The 18,919-nt window shown below is 37.3% G+C and overlaps 1 protein-coding gene across 1 annotated transcript in view; it reads left to right on the top strand.

Annotated features, from left to right (window-relative positions):
- The window catches only part of cfap107 (cilia and flagella associated protein 107), a 67,053-nt gene extending 48,511 nt beyond the window's left edge, over positions 1 to 18,542 (top strand). Inside the window, exons 3-4 of the mRNA XM_007230593.3 lie at positions 13,040 to 13,214; positions 17,161 to 18,542. Coding sequence (XP_007230655.2) covers positions 13,040 to 13,214; positions 17,161 to 17,399 — 414 coding nt within the window. The 3' untranslated portion in view covers positions 17,400 to 18,542. The remainder of the gene's footprint in view (positions 1 to 13,039; positions 13,215 to 17,160) is intronic.
- Positions 18,543 to 18,919: the final 377 nt, after the last annotated feature.

Genomic DNA, 18,919 nt, shown 5'->3' with positions numbered 1-18,919 from the left:
TTAATGTTTAGTTGCAAAAATTTCGCTTGCAGTAACTGCAGCATGTCTGTGACCCACTAATAACACGAAACTTCTGCTCAGTTTTGTGTCATTATTGTGATGCATGATGAAAGATCTCCCAATTAGATTGGTTGAATAGAAACAATGGTAGACTTCTGTTCACTTTACATAAAACAACGATTAATGAGCCCGTCCCAGATTAAGCCATGCAAGCTTAAGCCATGACACTACCGCCACTGTGTTTTACAGATGAGCTGGTATGTTTGAGTTCAAGAGCGGATTATTACTTTAGCCCTTCCATTTCATTGTTAAAGGTTAATCTTTGTCTAATCAGTCCATATTCAGCCCATTGCTTTTGCTCTGTACTTTCTTTGTAAATCCCAGTCTGGCTTTTCTATTCTTCTTGTTAATAGTGGTTTTCATCTTCTGATGAAGCCTCCGTACTTGTGTTCATGAAGTCTTCAGTGAACAGTAGATTGTGATACCTTCACTCCTGCCCTCTGGAGGTTGTTGCTGATGTCACTAACAGTTTGTTCAGGATTTTTCTTTACAGCACTCACAATCTTTCTCTCATTAAATGCTGTAGTTTTCATTGGTCTACCTGTTCATCACCTGTTATTTAGTACTAGACTTTTTTTCTTCAGGACATTCCAAACTGTTGTTCTAGCTATGAACAATATTTGTGCAATGGCTCTGATTGATTTTCCATCTTCTCTCAGACATTAACATTAACTTCTTTATAATTTTTTTTTTTTTTTTTTTTTTTTTGCCCGCCACCACCCCCCCTCTTCGGAGGACCAATTTTACTTTATTGTTTATTAAAAGTTTATACAAAGTTTTAGGTAGTGTGAGCATTGTGACAAGAAGACAAGAAAAAAAGAAAAAAAATGGAATCAAAAATAAAAACTAAATTAAGAAAAAAGTGGGGAGTAGTGGGGAAAAAAAAGGGGGGGAGGATGAGGAAGAGAAAAAAAAATGTAGTAATAATAATAATAATAATAATAATAATAATAATAATAATTATTATTGAAGCAAACAAAACAATTTGTAAACCATAAGAGAAACAGGAGAGGGAAAGAGAGAGAAGAAAAAAAAATCTAAATATTTACAGAAAAGAAAGAATAGAGAAATAGATAATGAAGATATATACACATACATATATATATTTTTTTCCCTTGTTTGATGTTATGTGGGATTAGATAGAGAGAAGAGAAAATAGTTAGAGAGAGAGAGAGAGAGATAGTAGAGAGATAGTATCTGCCCTGTGTGTGTGATTGTGTGTGTGAGAGGGTACAGGAACATTCGGCTATAGGTTTTAGATTTACGGGATGGTTATTGTTCAAAATGGCTGTGTTAGTGGTGTATGAGTGATCTGTGTGTGTTAGTGGTGTATGAGTGATCTGTGTGTGAGAGCTGATGAAGTCACTGATGTAAAAGGTTGTTTAGTCCTGTCCATGTGTTCATGTGTTCTTGAGTTCTGTTTTTAGTAGATGCTGATATTTGTTCCATTTCTATATGTTCTTTGAGTGAGTTTTCCCAGTGATTGATTGTGATGTTTCCTCTTGATTTCCAGTTTGTTAGGATGTTTTTTTTGGCGATGGTTAGCGCCACCAAAAGTGCCCTGGTTTCCTCCTGGTTTAGATTTGTGTTTGAAGTGTCTCCTAGCAGACAGAGTGATGGGGATGGGGGGGTGGGCTGTTTCAATAGTGGCGTTAGGTGGTTTACAATCAATTGCCAGAAGTGTTTGACAGGTGGACAGTACCATAGAGAGTGCATGTAATTGTCTGCGGTGTTTAATGAACAGTGTGTACAGATTTCAGAGTCTACTAATCCCATTTTATGTAGTTTTTATCTAGTGTAGTGAACTCTGTGGATAATTTTATATTGTATAAGGTGGAGGTTAGTATTGTTAGTCATGCTAAATGTGTTTTTAAGAATGTTAGTCCAGAAATCAGCAGTGAGAGTAATTAGGAGATCTTCTTCCCATTTCGTTGTTGGTACAGAGATTGTTTGATCTAACTGAGATAAAAACCTGTAAATTTTAGATAGGGTTTTGTTTGATGGGGATATATTGAGAAATTCTGAGAATGGTGGAGATAATTCTAGCGTTACTTTATTCTTAATTCTTGAGTTTAGTACTGATCTAAGTTGTAGGTATTCTAGAAATTGATTGCTCTCAATGCCGTATTTCTGTTTTAGGTGTGCCATTGTTGCCAGGTTATTGTTCATAAGGATGTGATCTAAGTGTGTAATACCTTTTTCTTTCCATTTGTGTAATTTTGATGTTTTGTTAGTGGCAGGGAAGTCAGGGTTGTGCCATATGGGTGAGTATTTGGTGGGTGTGAGTGGGGTGTTAGTGCTCTTGTGCAGCTTCCACCAAGCTGTAAGAGTTGATGCTATCATTGGGTTTTTGAAACAGGGGTGGCGTTTGTGTTGTGCTGATAAATGGTAAGTCTGAGATTTGTATTTCATTACTCATTGCTTGTTCTATCTCTTTCCATGTTTCATCTGTATGATTTGGTTTTATCCATTTAATTATATACTGTAATTGATTTGCAGAGAAGTATTGTTGAAAATTAGGTGCTTCAAGTCCTCCCTGAGTTCTATGTTTTTGTAATGTTGTTAACTTAATTCTAGGTGATTTGTTTTTCCAGTAAAATTTGGAGATGATTGAGTCTAAAGTTCTGAACCAGGTAGGTGGGGGTTGGATGGGGATCATTGAGAAGAGGTAGTTTATTTTTGGTAAAACTGTCATTTTGATAGTGGATATTCTGCCAGAAAGGGATAGTGGGAGGTTCATCCAGCGTTGGAGGTCATTATTTACAGTTGTGAGTAGTGGACTGAAGTTAAGTGTGTGGAGCTCGGATAGCTTGGTGGAAACTTTGATGCCTAGGTATGTGATGTGTTGCGTGCACATAGGGATAGGTAGAGACTGAGTTACTGTATCTGATAGGTTCATATTAAATGGTAGAATGGTGGATTTGGTCCAGTTAATGGAGTAATCTGAAATTTTGGTGAATTTTTCAATTATTTGTATAGTTTGAGGAATTGAAGAGAGTGGGTTTTGTAGGAACAATAGAATATCGTCTGCATACAGGCTGATTTTGTGTTCTGTGGTGTTGGTCCGGATCCCTCTGATATTTGGGCTTTGTCGTAAAGCTGCTGCTAGTGGTTCTATGAAAATTGAGAATAGGAGGGGGGAGAGGGGGCATCCTTGCCTGGTACCTCTGTGCAAAGTGAAATTCTGTGATATTAGTCCATTAGTATTGACTGTGGCCTTGGGTGAAGTGTAAAGTGTTTTAATCCAGTCGATAAATGATTCTCCGAAACCTAATTTATGTAAAGTAGTGAAGAGGAATTTCCAATTGACTTTATCAAAGGCTTTCTCTGCGTCTAATGTAACTATTGCTGTCTCTAGCTGATGTAGTGTTGTGTGGTGTATCAGATTAAGTAGTCTGCGCATGTTGGTAGTGGAGTGTCTTCCTTTAATGAAGCCGGTCTGATCAGGATGTATAAGTGATGGGATAACTTTTTCCAATCTGGTGGCTAGGGCCTTACTTATGATCTTTGTGTCTGTGTTGATGAGTGATAGTGGGCGGTAACTGGAGGGTAAGGTGGGGTCTTTATTAGCTTTGAGATGAAGTGAAATTGTTGCCGTATTCATTTCTGTTGATAATCTCTTTTTGTGTTTTATTTCCGTGATCAATCTACTGAATATTGGAGAGAGTATTGTCCAGAAGTGTTTATAGAATTCAGTGGGAAAGCCATCTGGTCCAGGTGCTTTATTATTAGACATTTGACAGAGTGCATTATGGAGTTCTTTTGATGTTAACGGTTTTTCTAATATGCTTTTTTGTTCTTCAGTTAATTTTGGTAGCTTTATGTTATTGAGAAAATTGTGGATATCTGCAAGGTCTGTTTCATGGTCTGATGAGTATAGAGATTTATAGAAGTTTCTAAATATTTGATTTATTTCTTCTGGTGTTTGTCTAATTTTTCCGACCTCGTCTTTGATTGCTGGGATTTTTGTTTTTTCTTTATTGTGTTTTACTTGGTTAGCTAAGAATTTTCCAGACTTGTTATTGTGTTCAAAATGTTCATACCTGAGTTGTTGTATTAGAAACTGAGTCTTCTTGTTTATGAGTTCATTATATTGTGATTTACATTCACTCAGCTCCTTCTTATTTTTTTCTGTTGGGTTTTTTATTATTTCATTAGATAGTTCCTTAATTTTCCGTTGTAGGTTGGTCTCGTTTTTTGTATCTTTCTTTTTCTTGTAAGCGGAGTATGAGATGATTTTGCCTCGTAATACAGCTTTCCCAGTTTCCCATAGTAGAGTCGGGGGGGTTTCTGGAGAGTCATTTATTTTCAGGAAGGATGCCCACTCTTTTCTGATATAACTATCAAATTCTGTATCCGTTAGTAAAGATGTATTGAGTCGCCATCTGAAGGTTTTATATGTTGGGTTTATATTCCATGTAAGTGATATCGGGGCATGGTCGCTGATTATTATAGGGTGATATGTTATATCTGAGATGTTAGATACGATAGAATTGCTGGTTAGGAAGAAGTCAATGCGGGAGTGAGAGTGGTGAACTGGTGAGTGAAAAGAGAATTCTTTGGATGCTGGGTTTTTGAGGCGCCAACCATCACTGAGCCCTAGGTCTGCCATGTATTGTTTAATGGTGTCTGAGGATTGCCATTGACGTGTGTTGTGTGTACTGGTAAGTCTATCTAAGTCTGGGTTGATTACTGTATTGAAGTCACCTCCAATTATGATTGTGGAATCAGAGATGTTGGATATCTGGTTGAAGAGCTTATGGAAAAAAGATGGGTCATCAGTATTTGGTCCGTATATGCTTGCAATTGTTAAGGGGGTGTTACTGATGTTAATGTCTATTATAATATATCTTCCTTCTGGGTCTGATAGTGTGGTGTTATGTGTGTAGGGGATTTTTTTATGTATAAGAATGGATACGCCTCTTTGTTTAGAATTATAGTAGGCTGAGAATACATGATTATAGTGTAGTGATTTTAGTTTGTGATGATTTGTTTCAGATAGATGAGTTTCTTGTAGTAGACAGATATCTGCTTTCAGTGTAGTGAGATGGTGTAATACCTTTGTCTGTTTACTCTGTGTGCCTATACCACGAATGTTCCAGGTTACAAACTTGAGTGAAGACATGTTATGAAGCCTTGATTTTTAGTGTTTATCAATGGTATGGTTTGTTCGTGTAGTGTGTTGTGCTGTGTATATGGGCAGAGATACATCTGTGAGATCTGGGGTATATGATAGTAGCAAGAGAGAGGTTGATAATGAGAAAAAATACAGGAACGGTTAAATAGAGTTGAAGGCAGATAGAGGAGAGAGAGAAAAAAAAGAAGGGAAATAAAAACAGGAACATTGAAAGGAAAAATGTGGCTTGGTGAGATATACATGCTAAGAAAGGGAGACGTTTGGTGCATTGAATAATTCCTAATTATGTCCTATGTTTTTTAGTTTGGATTTTGTGTTTGTATGGATGGTTGTACTTGTGGGTGTGGGTGTATTAGAGAGAGAGAGAGAGAGAGAGAGAGAGAGATAGCAAGAGAGAGAGGGGATCGCAAGGAATGATCTATAGTAGAGATTAAATATGAGAGCGCGCATGACATAGATCGCGTGCCCAGAGGAGACGCGGGAGCGAGTAAGAGAGGTAAATGTGAGATGGTTTAGAAGCTCATACATTTTGTGGTGGAGGAGAAACTGAGATGAATATAATAATAAACATGGTACGTTACATACGATGGACACGCGCGCGAGAGAGATAGATAGAGAAAGAGAGAGAGGGGCATGCGCGTTTATAAACAGAGAGAGAGAGAGAGAGAGAGGGAGTCATGCGCGTTTATAAACACAAAGAGAGAGAGAGAGAGTACTAGCCCATTATAGCTCGTATATTCTAGAAAAGCCACGGAGTTATGTTTTCATCGCGGAACAACTGCCCATCAACATACAGCTTATCAACAGATATTACAGCTTTTTTCCGTCCTTTATAAGTTCTTTTCTGACGGAGAAAAGTTTCCTCCGCCTGTCCTGAATTTCGCGAGGGAACTGGTCATTAATCCCGAGGTCAGTTCCTCTGAGTTTATGGAGCTAAATTAGTGCCAAAACTACGCAAATAAAGAAAACGTATTCTGTAAATATGATACTACTTGCAAACAAACACAACGCGTTTTACACATACAAAACTCGACTCTCTATCACACACGGTGTGTTTTACAAACACAAAACCTGATGGTTGTAAATATATATGTAAACTTCAAATAAATACACAGCTGTTTTCTAATACATTGCTCTTTACAAACAAATATAACACGTTTTACAAATGCAAAAAGTAATAAATAAAACAAGTAAAACATTATTTTCAAACATTACCGTGTCATGACTCACGAACACGCACAGCCCATTTGTAAATCACGTGACTTTTGGCACAGTTTTAGCAGAGTCGCAAACTCCTGTTGAGATTTTCTCACAAATACACCCAACCCTCGTACAAATGCATCGCCCCAGAACAGCAGGTGGCGCTGTGGGACACTTTACGAGAGGTGGCTGCACAGCAAAGCAAGCTCTCCTATCCAGCGCTCCCCAGAGCATTAATTTACACTTATTAAGGTGTTTAATACACCTTTAATAATCACAACTCTACCATTTTATACCCGATTTACACACGGTTTGGTTTGTTACAAACAGCAGAGATGTAATTATGATATAGGACGCTGTTACACATCACAAATATGAGCTTTCATGCTGAAATACTTTGTATTATGCTCTTTAAAAAAGAAAGAAAAAAATATTAATTGATGTTTAAATTCTAATATAGATAGATAGATAGATAGATAGATAGATAGATAGATAGATAGATAGATAGATAGATAGATAGATAGATAGATAGATCTGGACAAAAGGAAAGACCACCTAAAAATGGTAAAAAAAAAAAACATTGATTTTACCAAATTGAAAACCTCTGAAAACTAATCTACAATTCTTTGCATTATTTGAGGTCCAATAGCTTTGCATCTTTTTTTTTATTGCAGCCATTTCTCATTTTCCTTAAATAAATGCTGCAAATTTACTGACAATATGCTGAAATACTTTGTATTATGCTCTATCTATCTATCTATCTATCTATCTATCTATCTATCTATCTATCTATCTATCTATCTATCTATCTATCTATCTATCTATCTATCTATCTATCTATCTATCTATCTATCTATCTATCTATCTATATAATTTAAACACCAATTAATATTTTTTTCTTTCTTTTTTAAAGAGCATAATACAAAGTATTTCAGCATGAAAGCTCATATTTGTGATGTGTAACAGCGTCCTATATCATAATTACATCTCTGCTGTTTGTAACAAACCAAACCGTGTGTAAATCGGGTATAAAATGGTAGAGTTGTGATTATTAAAGGTGTATTAAACACCTTAATAAGTGTAAATTAATGCTCTGGGGAGCGCTGGATAGGAGAGCTTGCTTTGCTGTGCAGCCACCTCTCGTAAAGTGTCCCACAGCGCCACCTGCTGTTCTGGGGCGATGCATTTGTACGAGGGTTGGGTGTATTTGTGAGAAAATCTCAACACGAGTTTGCGACTCTGCTAAAACTTTGCCAAAAGTCACGTGATTTACAAATGGGCTGTGCGTGTTCGTGAGTCATGACACGGTAATGTTTGAAAATAATGTTTTACTTGTTTTATTTATTACTTTTTGCATTTGTAAAACATGTTATATTTGTTTGTAAAGAGCAATGTATTAGAAAACAGCTGTGTATTTATTTGAAGTTTACATATATATTTACAACCATCAGGTTTTGTGTTTGTAAAACACACCGTGTGTGTTAGAGAGTCGAGTTTTGTATTTGTAAAACGCGTTGTGTTTGTTTGCAAGTAGTATCATATTTACAGAATACGTTTTCTTTATTTGCGTAGTTTTGGCACTAATTTAGCTCCATAGGAGTTCCCTTCCTCTGCTCATAATGAGCACTTTATGTTTATAATGTTCAACTTTAGCCACTATAGGTCGCGGACGTTTGTTGGGTGTTTTTTTTCCTAAGCGGTGTGCACGGTGGAATGAGATGGATGAGGCGAGGTCCGGGGTGATGTGAAGTTTGGTGATCATGAAATCCTTGAGGAGATCTTCGGGGTTTTCGTGTGACTGCTCGGGGATTCCAGAAAAAACAATATTGTCTCTCATGCTTCTTGCTTGTAAGTCCAGGATTGTTTCTTTCATGTGTTTGTTGTCGGTCAGAACAGATGATAGCTGGGTTGTGAGCTGAGTGACGGAGTGCTGCAGTGTTTTGTTTTCTTTAGTGAGTGTTATGATTTGTTCTTGGCTGAATTCCAGGCTTTCACGGAGTGATTGGAATTCTTTGTGAAGCAATTCTACTAGTGAGATTCTGGCGTCAAGTGCAGAGAGTTTGTTGTTGATAGAGAGAAGGATAGAACTGACCTCAGTGCAGCAGGGTGGTGTTGAAGGTGGGTCCTCGGTGTCTCCAGGTGAGCTGGGTGGTCGTGGTCGTTTGCCGGTGGGGTTTTGGAGCTGTTTACCTTTAGATTTGTCTTCTTTTTTGTCCTTGTTCATGATGACAACCTTATTGTAGTAGTGGTCGATGAAGTCTTCGAGTGATTCCAGGGCGCTGAATGGCGTTGAATGAGTAATTCCAGGTGAGAATATAGTTTGTTTGGTGGATGGTCTAGCAGCAGGCCGCCGCCATCTTAGTTCTTGCACCGCGTCTTGCGAGAGAGTGCGTCAGTGCGTCATGCGTCCTTTCTTTATAATTTAATAGCAGCAACACATTCCTGTTTGATGGGGAATTCTACCAGCTTAACTGGCTCTTCTTTTCCAGATTCGATTATTGGTGCCATAAATGTTTTCTATGGGTGAACGGATTGGACTGCAGGCAGGCCATTTCTATAAAATAATGGGTTTGTGACAAATGCAGTTTGCATATGTCAGCAAAATAATGCCAAACCACAAACATGAAATTGTAAAAGCTCTTCTAATTAACCTCTGATGTTGTGAATATGAACTTTTATGTAGATTTTCAAAATGTTTTAAAAAGGCCATATAGATATTGAAAACTTATCTAAAAAAATACCTTATTTCAATAATCATGGATATATTAATTTCCTTCTTAGTTGTATATGGGCTCCACCCATGAGGTCCATGCACTGCGCATAGGGCAACAACAAATCATAAATTAATTTTTATTAATTAATATATATAAATTATTATTCCTCATAAAACAAGTGGCATAGGTTTCTATGATCCATTTTTTTTTCTTTACAGTTAAAAAGTTATGGTCATATAGGTGACTATAAACTGTATTTTTATAGTTTTACAGTTCATTATTATTTTTTAACTTGCCATTGCTATGATTTAACTGCTATTTACATTACGTTTGTTTTAACATTCAAGTAGATTGTTTAATGTTTCAAATAAAAACGTAAAGAATTATTATTAAAAACATGAAACATAAAAAATACTGTTGGTCAGCCCCATTTTGTCGGCGCCGACACATTGCGTGCGTCGGATCCGAATTTCAGTGTCGCGAGAGACAAAGGTCTGAGTAGTGTGACACAATCAAAGAGCAGTAATTTGACGTGAGCAATGCTGTTGGAGCGTCCGACGGAAAGACTAGCATGTTAGATTTTTTTGTATTTTATTGCCTAGTTTGACATGCTCCGCGACGTGCTCCCTGACTCTGACCAATAGGAAGACAGAGCGTTCTGTGGCGCACAGATGTAAACATGAGAAAAGAAAGCAGGATGGTGCTCCTGAAGTTCGCTGGACCAGAGAAACAGAAGAATAATCTAATAATCGTCTAATAATTCATGCATGAGATATTCTGTTTACAGGCACTGAGACCTAAGTAGCTCTTTACCATACCTTAAGTTCTCTCTGGAGTACAAAAAGCATGCCATGTCCATTTGGGTCACATAGGAACCCAGGAATGAGCCCACAGTCGCTTCCCCCCCCTTTTTTAGTTTTTTTTCAGCACAAAAGCGCTTCCATCATGCAAAGGGCTTCTGAAGCCATGATTCTCAAACTCTGTGCTTCTCCCCCGCGGTGACCTACGAACTCACGCGAGGACGCGGACAGTCCCCCGAGAACGACGAAAAACACAGTGAACATTGTGAGGGATGTCGTGTAGTATGAGCTTGGCATAACAAAAGGCAGCTCCGTTAACTTGTTAGCTAATCTAGGCAATGTCTCCAGTTTAGTTTAACGTTGTTTAATGTTTAATGCCGGAATTAGACTACACGATTTTAGCTCGATTTTGACCCGATTTTGTCGGCACTGACAAATTGTGTGCGTCAAATCCGAATTTCAGGGTCAGCAAAAGACAAAGGTCCGTGTAGTGTGACACAGTCAAAGAGCAGTAATTTGACGTGAGAGTTGCCGTCGGAGCGTCCGACGGAAAGACTAGAATGTTAGAATTTTTTATTTTAACGCCTAGTTTGACACGCTGCTCCGCCACATTCTCCCTGACTCTGACCAAGGAATAGGAAGACAGAGCGTTCTGTGCTTCTTACCCACAATGACCTATGAACTCACTCGAGGACGCGGACAATGATGTACTTGAGTAAAAGTAAAATTACCTATTTTAAAAACTACTTTAAAAATGACAAAATACTCATAAAATCTACTCAATTACAGTAACGTGAGTAAATGTAATTCATTACTTTCCTCCTCTGAAGAGAAGCTGCTTGTGCTTTTTGTACAGAAACTGAAAATGGAACAGAAACAAGTTTACAGCTCAATAAACATAATCTAACCAGGTATAATCAACAAATATACACCACAAACAATCTATCTGTATAGCAGTTAAACATTTTAAAAATGCAGACCTTTCTCTTATTAAAAATAAAATACACCTGTTTTCAGGTTAAATCCACTATATTTTCAACGTTACCACTGTATAGACCACATTTTAAAGTTTTATTAAAAAATAAAATCAAAGTGTTATCAAATGAAACCAGCCTATTTGGTTATATATACACCTGAATTTATACTCATAAAAGATAAGAACATCAAAGGATTATAAGATGACACCACTGTAGTCTTAAAGAACACTTGTAATATTATTCATTATATATGTTTCATGTAATAATACTGTAAGAATTTGAATTAATGGGATGGCAAATGTAGGACAATTGCATATTTAGTTGTAAATAGACCCTATAAGTCCTATATAATATGAAAACCCATTCATCAATATCTCATTCTCATGTATTTAATATACAGTATATGTCATATTTCGATGATAATTGTTATATGATAATTGTTGATGCAGCTGTAGTAAGGAATACTGAAATAAATAAAATATATAAAAATATTTGATTTGAGTCCACTGTCAATATTATTTTTAATAAAAATATACCTGTCTCACAGCACTGGCGTCATTTCAACCAAAATGCCTGCTTTCACTTTAAACAGGTTCTGGTGAAAGATTGTTCAGGTTGTTTCCATGGAAATGTAAAGTGACATCAGAGCACATGTTGGACATGGAAGCCACTTAATTTTCCACTCACAACTGTTAAAAAAACGAGGTAAATATTGATTGATCAGCAAATATATTTCCAAACATGCTGTAGTTCCATTGTTGTTTTGAAAAAGATCACAAATTTAATATGAAAAGCATTATTTTTATCATCCATTTTTATAAAAAAAAGTAGAAATGTCATTTCCACCACAGTAATTTCCACTACACTTCCCTCTGTGGTGAAAATGACTGCATGTGGTGGAAATGACATTTCAGATTATAGATATGAGTGATATAGATTGTTTTAACTAAATAAATTCCTTTAATAGGCCCTATACTTTTACTGTATTCAATATATACGTTATACCTTTACAATGTACTTTAATAATTTTATTTTATCTGTTTTTTAAATTGGCACACACACACACACACACACACACAGTTGTCTATGACAATACAGTTACTATATAGTTCTTCGCATTTTCAAGTTTAGTGTTCATTAAAGAGAGACTCTCTATTGACTCTTAAAAAAGTTTTAGGGTTGTTTACCACAAGTACTGTTACAGTTCTGTGAGAGTTTGAAGATTTTGCCAAAAAGTCAGAATTTAGATGTTGGCTTATTGCAACACTAACGTAAACAGGTGTGGTTGGTTTTCATATGGTAAATTAAATTGAATAATTTGTTTTTTCTAATAATATATCTACATTTTCTCTATGTGTTTAGTCATTGTCATTTCAACAACACCTTGTCATTTCCATCAATGCACATATTTTTCACAAAATTTCCAAAAATTAGTCAGCTCATATTAAAATCATATTTACATTTATTGTCGACAAAACAATAACAAAAACAATATATTTATTATTTAAAAGCACATACCCAAAGTAATACTGCATTTCACACTTTGAAAAATGTACAGCATTTGATCCTTAGGACAGTTAATTTAGGTCATTCAGAAATGAAATATTGTTGTAAATATTAACTGGTACAAATAGTTAAGCTAATGGTTCTAGAAAATTCTAGGATGTTTAAATTATTGCACTGTTTATTTATATGTGTTAAATGAAATGTGGTGGAAATGACAGATAAAATGTAAAAACAATTAGTCTTGTAAATTTAGTTTGAAATCTAATGGATCTCAATACTACAATAGTTATTTAAACATATGAAGCTGTGTGAGTTGAATTTGTATAATGTTTTTTTTCACTCAACTTCACAAGGCCAAAGGTGCACATAATCTAAGAATCACCCTTATCCGTTGAATAAATGACCAGTATTAAAACGTGGATCTGGCACAGCTGTGGCCTTATTTAACACAACCTCAAATGCGATGTTCTGTTTAAACACTGGAAAGCATTGTAAAATGATTAACTTATTATTAGGTTACTTGTCTGTTAATGTGATAAAGTAAAAAGACTAGTTTTAAATTAAGTTTTTAAAATAAAACCAGTTCTTATTTAACTCTTTTCTGATTTTGACAACAGAAAGCTCTTTGGTTTGTTATGTTTGCAGGGTTTACCCCCTCACCAGCTTATGTACCATCACAGCACGCCCACCGCTCACTACCTGGTCTCTCTTTATGACGAGTCATATGGCCGCCAGCACACCTCCGACCTCCCCACCCTCCGCACCTGGCACTCCGACAAACTGGGCTGGATCCCAGAGAGATCTGATCATCCAGTACAGGGTAAGATGGGGCAGAGACATTATGTTACAGTTTGGAATTTGTAATGGTAGATGGGTGTTTCTCTACTGGTTTAAGGACGGTAGAGTAGAGTCCACTGTGAAACAGAAAGTCTCCCAGTCTCTGAATCTACTATCTTGTAAACCAATAGAAAAACAGGTAGAATCCACAGTTCTTGTTGAGAAACAGATAGAATCTGGCCGCTTCGCCTCTGGGAAGGGAGGTGAGCTTGTAGTGGGGCTCCAGTGTTTGGAAACTGGACTACTGTAGCACATTTGTTCTTATTTAGCAACTATTGTTTCTTTAAAGAAGAAATCCAGTCTGAAATAGACTTGGGTCTAATGAAACATGATAACGAGGAAACTTTTATTATGTAGCCCGCCTCCGTTTTCCCCCAGCCTTTCCAAATACAGTGCTTTTAGACGATTCTCCCATCAGGATTACTATGCTAGTGATAGGGAAATAGCATTGCCCATGCTAAGAATTTGTCTATTTCTACAACATTAACAAACTCCAACTTCTATTGGAAGAATTTAAAACAAGAAAACGTTGAAAGTGCAAATTTGCTAAATTAATTGAAATATTAATGCATGAATATTAAAGAGATATTTTCACAAATTAATGTGACACTCACTGTTCTTAACATTTAAGTTCGTGACACTTAATGTTCAACTTTCCTGTCTAATTATTCCCACTCATCAGTCAAATTATAATGACTTAATTTCAAGATGTCAACACCTGGAGAGCTACCTGATGGTATTGTATGTATAAAAAGTGTTTTTAATAAACTACCTGTTTACTTTCTAGTTCTTAGCCTCGTTGTAAATATCAGGGCTTTAAGAATTCTACCAATGAAGCGTGCAGCTACTTTCCGTTTCCGTGATTTGTTTGCTATCCAATCAAGTCAAAATTTGAATTACATAGCGCTTATTACAATTGACATCGCAAAGCAGCTTTACAGCTTTATGTGAACGCAGGACAGAAAATTAGACAAAACAAACAACACAGCACACCCAGTAAGCAACGGAGGCGAGAAAAAACTCTGGAGGAGAAAGAAATCTTGAAAGGACAAGGCTCACATGTGCACGATCTCTACCTAAAAGACTAGGCTTGCCCTCAAACTGTAGCCAGTTATCTAGGAAGCCCACATGATTTTCTGCACACCACTTAGTAGGGGCACGAGATCTCGCGAGATTAATTGTGACAATATTTCTCGTCAAGCTTTAACCTGTCTCGCGGGAAAAAAATAGTTTAGTGTGGACTTTTTAAGCGGTGAGAGATTCTGTCAACAACAAATTGTACTTTTATTAAGTTTTCTTAGGTTCTAAACTGTCTCACTCCTTAACCCCCCTTTTTCCCTATACACTCCTAACCTTTTGCCCCTCACCCTTATCTCTCACATCTCTCCTTTGTTTAACATAAGTTGATAGAGACACCCCCAATGATGACACCCCCCACATACTCCTCCATAAACCCTTACCCTTTCTCCCCCTGCTGTGTTCAAAGCAGTTTCTCCTGTATGTAAAGTCCTGCTAAAATTTCTTAGTAGCTCAGTCTAGTAGAGTCTCGCTCAGTTCAGTCAAACTCAGTCTAGTTCAGTCACAGACAGTAACAGACAGACAAGTCATATGGACTAGTCAGGCGGACACAGAGGGAGCAACGACCAACTAAGCTGTGCCCGTGTAGATTTTCTGTCTGCACGAGAATAAACTCAAGTCATCTCTCAAGCTGTCTCCTGATTCCTGATTCTGACTCCTGATTCCTGAAAGCCGAATTTCTAACAGCGGGATCTGGCAACACAGCAGGAGTGCAACTACTTTCTGTTTGTGGTGTATGCAAACGCAGTATCAGCGCCCCCGGGGGATGGGGTGGGGGGTTGTAGGAGATATGGTCTGTCATTACTAGCCCACCGCGCTGCATAGGCTGCATACCCACTTTTTAAGTTGTATGTCTGTTACCGTTTATTGTTTCCACTGGAGCCAAAATGCAGCCAGAGTGACCAACAAGACACAAACCATATGTAAATACTGTAAGTAAATCCTACACGTGACTGTTTCATAGGCAGTTGTACTAATCCCATAGCTCTGTACTGTATTTAAAAAAAATTCTGTCTCTGGTTGCACTTCAAGCATAGTCTTAATATGACTGGTTATGGTTATGAAAAGTTAAATTACAAGAGATTTAAGAGGAAAAAAACACAAACCATAGGGCTAATATGACTGGTTGTGGTTTGCACTTATTGTTTGCACAATATAAGACCAAGAAAGTTTTATTTTTATTTTTTATTCTTATTCTTATTTCTGTCAATATTGATAAAATCAATATTTGAGAGAAACCAGTCTGTTAAGTTTGCGTTATATCATTTTGTCAAACAAAACTGTAGTTTTCAAGCCATTTTAAATTTTTGAGGTTATCTTTAAATTTTTATTTTTAAATCTCGTCTCGTCTCGTTCTCGTGAAACCCAGTTTCGTGTCTCTTCTCGTCTCGTGATATTAGTGTCTCGTCACACCCCTACCACTTAGATATGTATTCTGTTGTCTATTACTTAATAAACTCCGATATGCAGCTCTAACTCTGAACTCTTAACTCCACCTCCTACACCAAGCTGCTAACAAGCTTACACTTTTACCACTGTGTTTATGAATACTGGACATGCCCCTTAGCTAGCATTGTAAGTCTGCTGGGAGCATCAGCTAAAAGCTTTGTACTTTGAATGCTGGGAGTGAACGGTGGGCTATTCAACAAAAGATCATACGTGTTATCACGTTTTACTAAACCCCTAGAATATTTCATACTGGATTTCTCCTTTCATATCCGATGACACATTCTGATGATTGTATGAGTTAGTACAGAAAATATAATACATATTGGTTCCTCAAGAATAAGCCTGCGGTTGAAGAAGTTGTTTCAAATACACAGTGGTATGAAAAGGTTTTGGCACCCCTAATTTTCATGATTTTCCTTTCATAAATCACTGGTTGTTCAGATCAGCTGAATAGTCATAGTCAACCCACAGACCAGCTCCAAAGATCTACAACATCATCTTGCTGCAGATGGAGTCACTGTGCATTGTTCAACAATTTGTTGCACTTTGCACAAGGAGAGGCTGTATTAGAGAGTAATGAAGAAGCCTTGAATCGCTAGAGGTTAGCTAAAGCAGATTTGGACAAGTCAGCTTCATTTTGGAATAAGGTTCTATGGAATGATGAATCTAAAATGGAGTTATTTGGAGAGTGGTATGCATGGCGGAAAAAGAACACCGCATTCCAAGATTTGCTACACTTGCTCCTGAAATTTGGTGGTGGTTCCATCATGCTGTGGGGCTGTGTGGCCAGTGTAGCCACTGGAAATCTTGTTAAAGTAGAGGGTCTCGTGGATTTCAGTCAATTTCAGCAGATTCTTATGAACAATGTTCAAGAATCAGTGAGAAAGTTGAGCCCGGGGCTGGATACTTCATGTTTTGTAAAGGAGAAAATATATTTAACAGATGCCAGACTCTCAGTAAAAGCTATAGGAATGTTGGGGTGCCCACATTTATGCACCTGCCTATTTTTGTTTAAAGAATTATTGCACACTTTCTGTAAATCCTATGAACTTCATTTCACTTCTCAAACATCACTGTGTTTGTCTGCTATATGATATATTTAACTGAAATTGCTAATCTGAACAACCAATGATTTATAAAGGAAAATCTGGAAAATTATCAGCGGTGCCCAAACTTTTTTAATACCACTGTATTATGTAGTATAACTTTGTTATTGTTATTTATCACATGAATATTAGATGTTTAGCTGTTGCAATATCAGTAGTGTATCACAAGTAGCAGTAGCTAAAAGTTAGTGGAGAGAATGTTCCAAATCTGTCAGTGGGGTAATTAATGAATGCAGTGCAAAACAGCTGAGTCCTTCTCTCTACACCTCTCTCTCTCTTTCTCTCTCACACACACAGGCCCTCCGACAAACTACGGTCTGCTGGAGTCATTGCAGGCACAAGGGCAGCAGCAGCAGGGTGTGCTGCCCATGCTGAGTGTGTATAAAGCTGCATATCCTCTGCACCCCACAAGCGCTTTCTGTCAGCCTCGCCATGCCAGAGCACCACGCCTCATCTCCAGCAACAAGAAAAACTTGGAGCTGAAGGACAAGCCTGCAAACACAGCCAGTCTGCTGCCACCACTGCAGTGTGTGTGACCCTGCTGCACAATACACAGGCCCTGTGAGGCTTTACAGAACCTCCACATCCAGCAAATGTTCTGTATAATGAGATAGAAAGTGAAAGAACTTGAAATGGTAAAGTTCTTTACCAATTAAAGGCTGAATATAAAAATTCCACATCATTTAAAGATTATTAAGAGCAATTTGACACCACTAAGTAAGACTTTTGCAAAATGTTGCTTTTTTGTGTTGCCAGAACATACATTTAGCTTTTTAGTATTCAATGCAATATATTGAGTTCGGGTTAGTCAGAAAAGTGTGTTCAGACAGCGCTTGTATTTTTTATGTCATCAAAACTTGATAAAACAACAAATAAAAAGTAAAAGAAGAAATACACAATCATATAAAAGATCTTACAACAGGGAATATATTTAAGTGTCAGCTACAGACCAGCAGATTTATTTTTAGATTTAATACCAATTCAAAGTTTGAGTTAAAAAAGCTACACATTATAAAAATATTTTATACCAGTTAAACATTAATGTTTGAAGAAGCGTCACAGAAGGACAATCTGGGAGTTGGTTTAGGTTGGTCTAAGCTGGTATATTTTGGTCAAGGTGGTTTAAAAGCTGGTCATCTATGCAAATACAGTACCAGTCAGAAGTTTGTAATTAAATGTTTCCCATTATTTCTTTCCTAACTTAAATGATTTTCTACATCATAGATTAGTATTAAAGACATGAATTATGTAGTTAACCAAAGATGTTTGTCCTCCACAATCCCCTGACCAAAACCCAACTGAGATGGTGATTTGAGGTGATTTGGGATGAGCTGGAGCTTCACGGCAGGAAGGAAAAGCAGCAACTATTGTTCAGCACCTCTTGAAACTCCTACAAGATGCTGAGAAAACTATTCCAGGTGACTCTCCCTCATGAAGAAACTGAGATTAAAATACCAAGAGTGTGCAGATCTGTCCTCAAAGAGAAATGAGATACTTAGGAGAATAAAATTTGTAAAACATATTCTGGTTTATTAAACACTTGTTTACAGAATAATTCTGTATAGCTTTAATGTTTTCAATATGAAATTTACAATTGAACAAGAACAGATGTTTTCTTTTTATTTTACTGGTACTGTACATATAGCCTATGCTAATAAATTAACTTGCGACCAAGATGATCGACAAGCGTGACCTGTCAAATCAATGTGAGCTTGTTTAAAGGTCACCTTCCGCGAAAATCCGATTTTTCTTGTTTTTTGTGGAATACAGTAGGTCTCTCCGAGTTGAATGTGTACATCTGCACATTAAACTGTTTTGCAGCCCCCATTGTCTGCAGGAGCTAAGCAAAGAAATCCCCCCTCCCCCCCTCCGAAAAACGGGTGAATTTTGAATTATCTTTCTGCCTACGTAGGCAGAAACTCACAGACCAGCCCACCTTGGCTCGAGAAACTCCCAGAGGCGGAGCTGAAGCGACGCAACATCACCGCTCATCAGTTAGGAGGTGGGAGGCAGTGAGCGGCAGAGCGGTGGAGGGGCGTCGCAGTGCTCCTAGCCA

This window comes from Astyanax mexicanus, chromosome 24, assembly GCF_023375975.1.
Source record: "Astyanax mexicanus isolate ESR-SI-001 chromosome 24, AstMex3_surface, whole genome shotgun sequence".
NCBI lineage: Eukaryota > Metazoa > Chordata > Actinopteri > Characiformes > Acestrorhamphidae > Astyanax > Astyanax mexicanus.
This window is presented reverse-complemented; position numbering and strand designations above follow the sequence as displayed.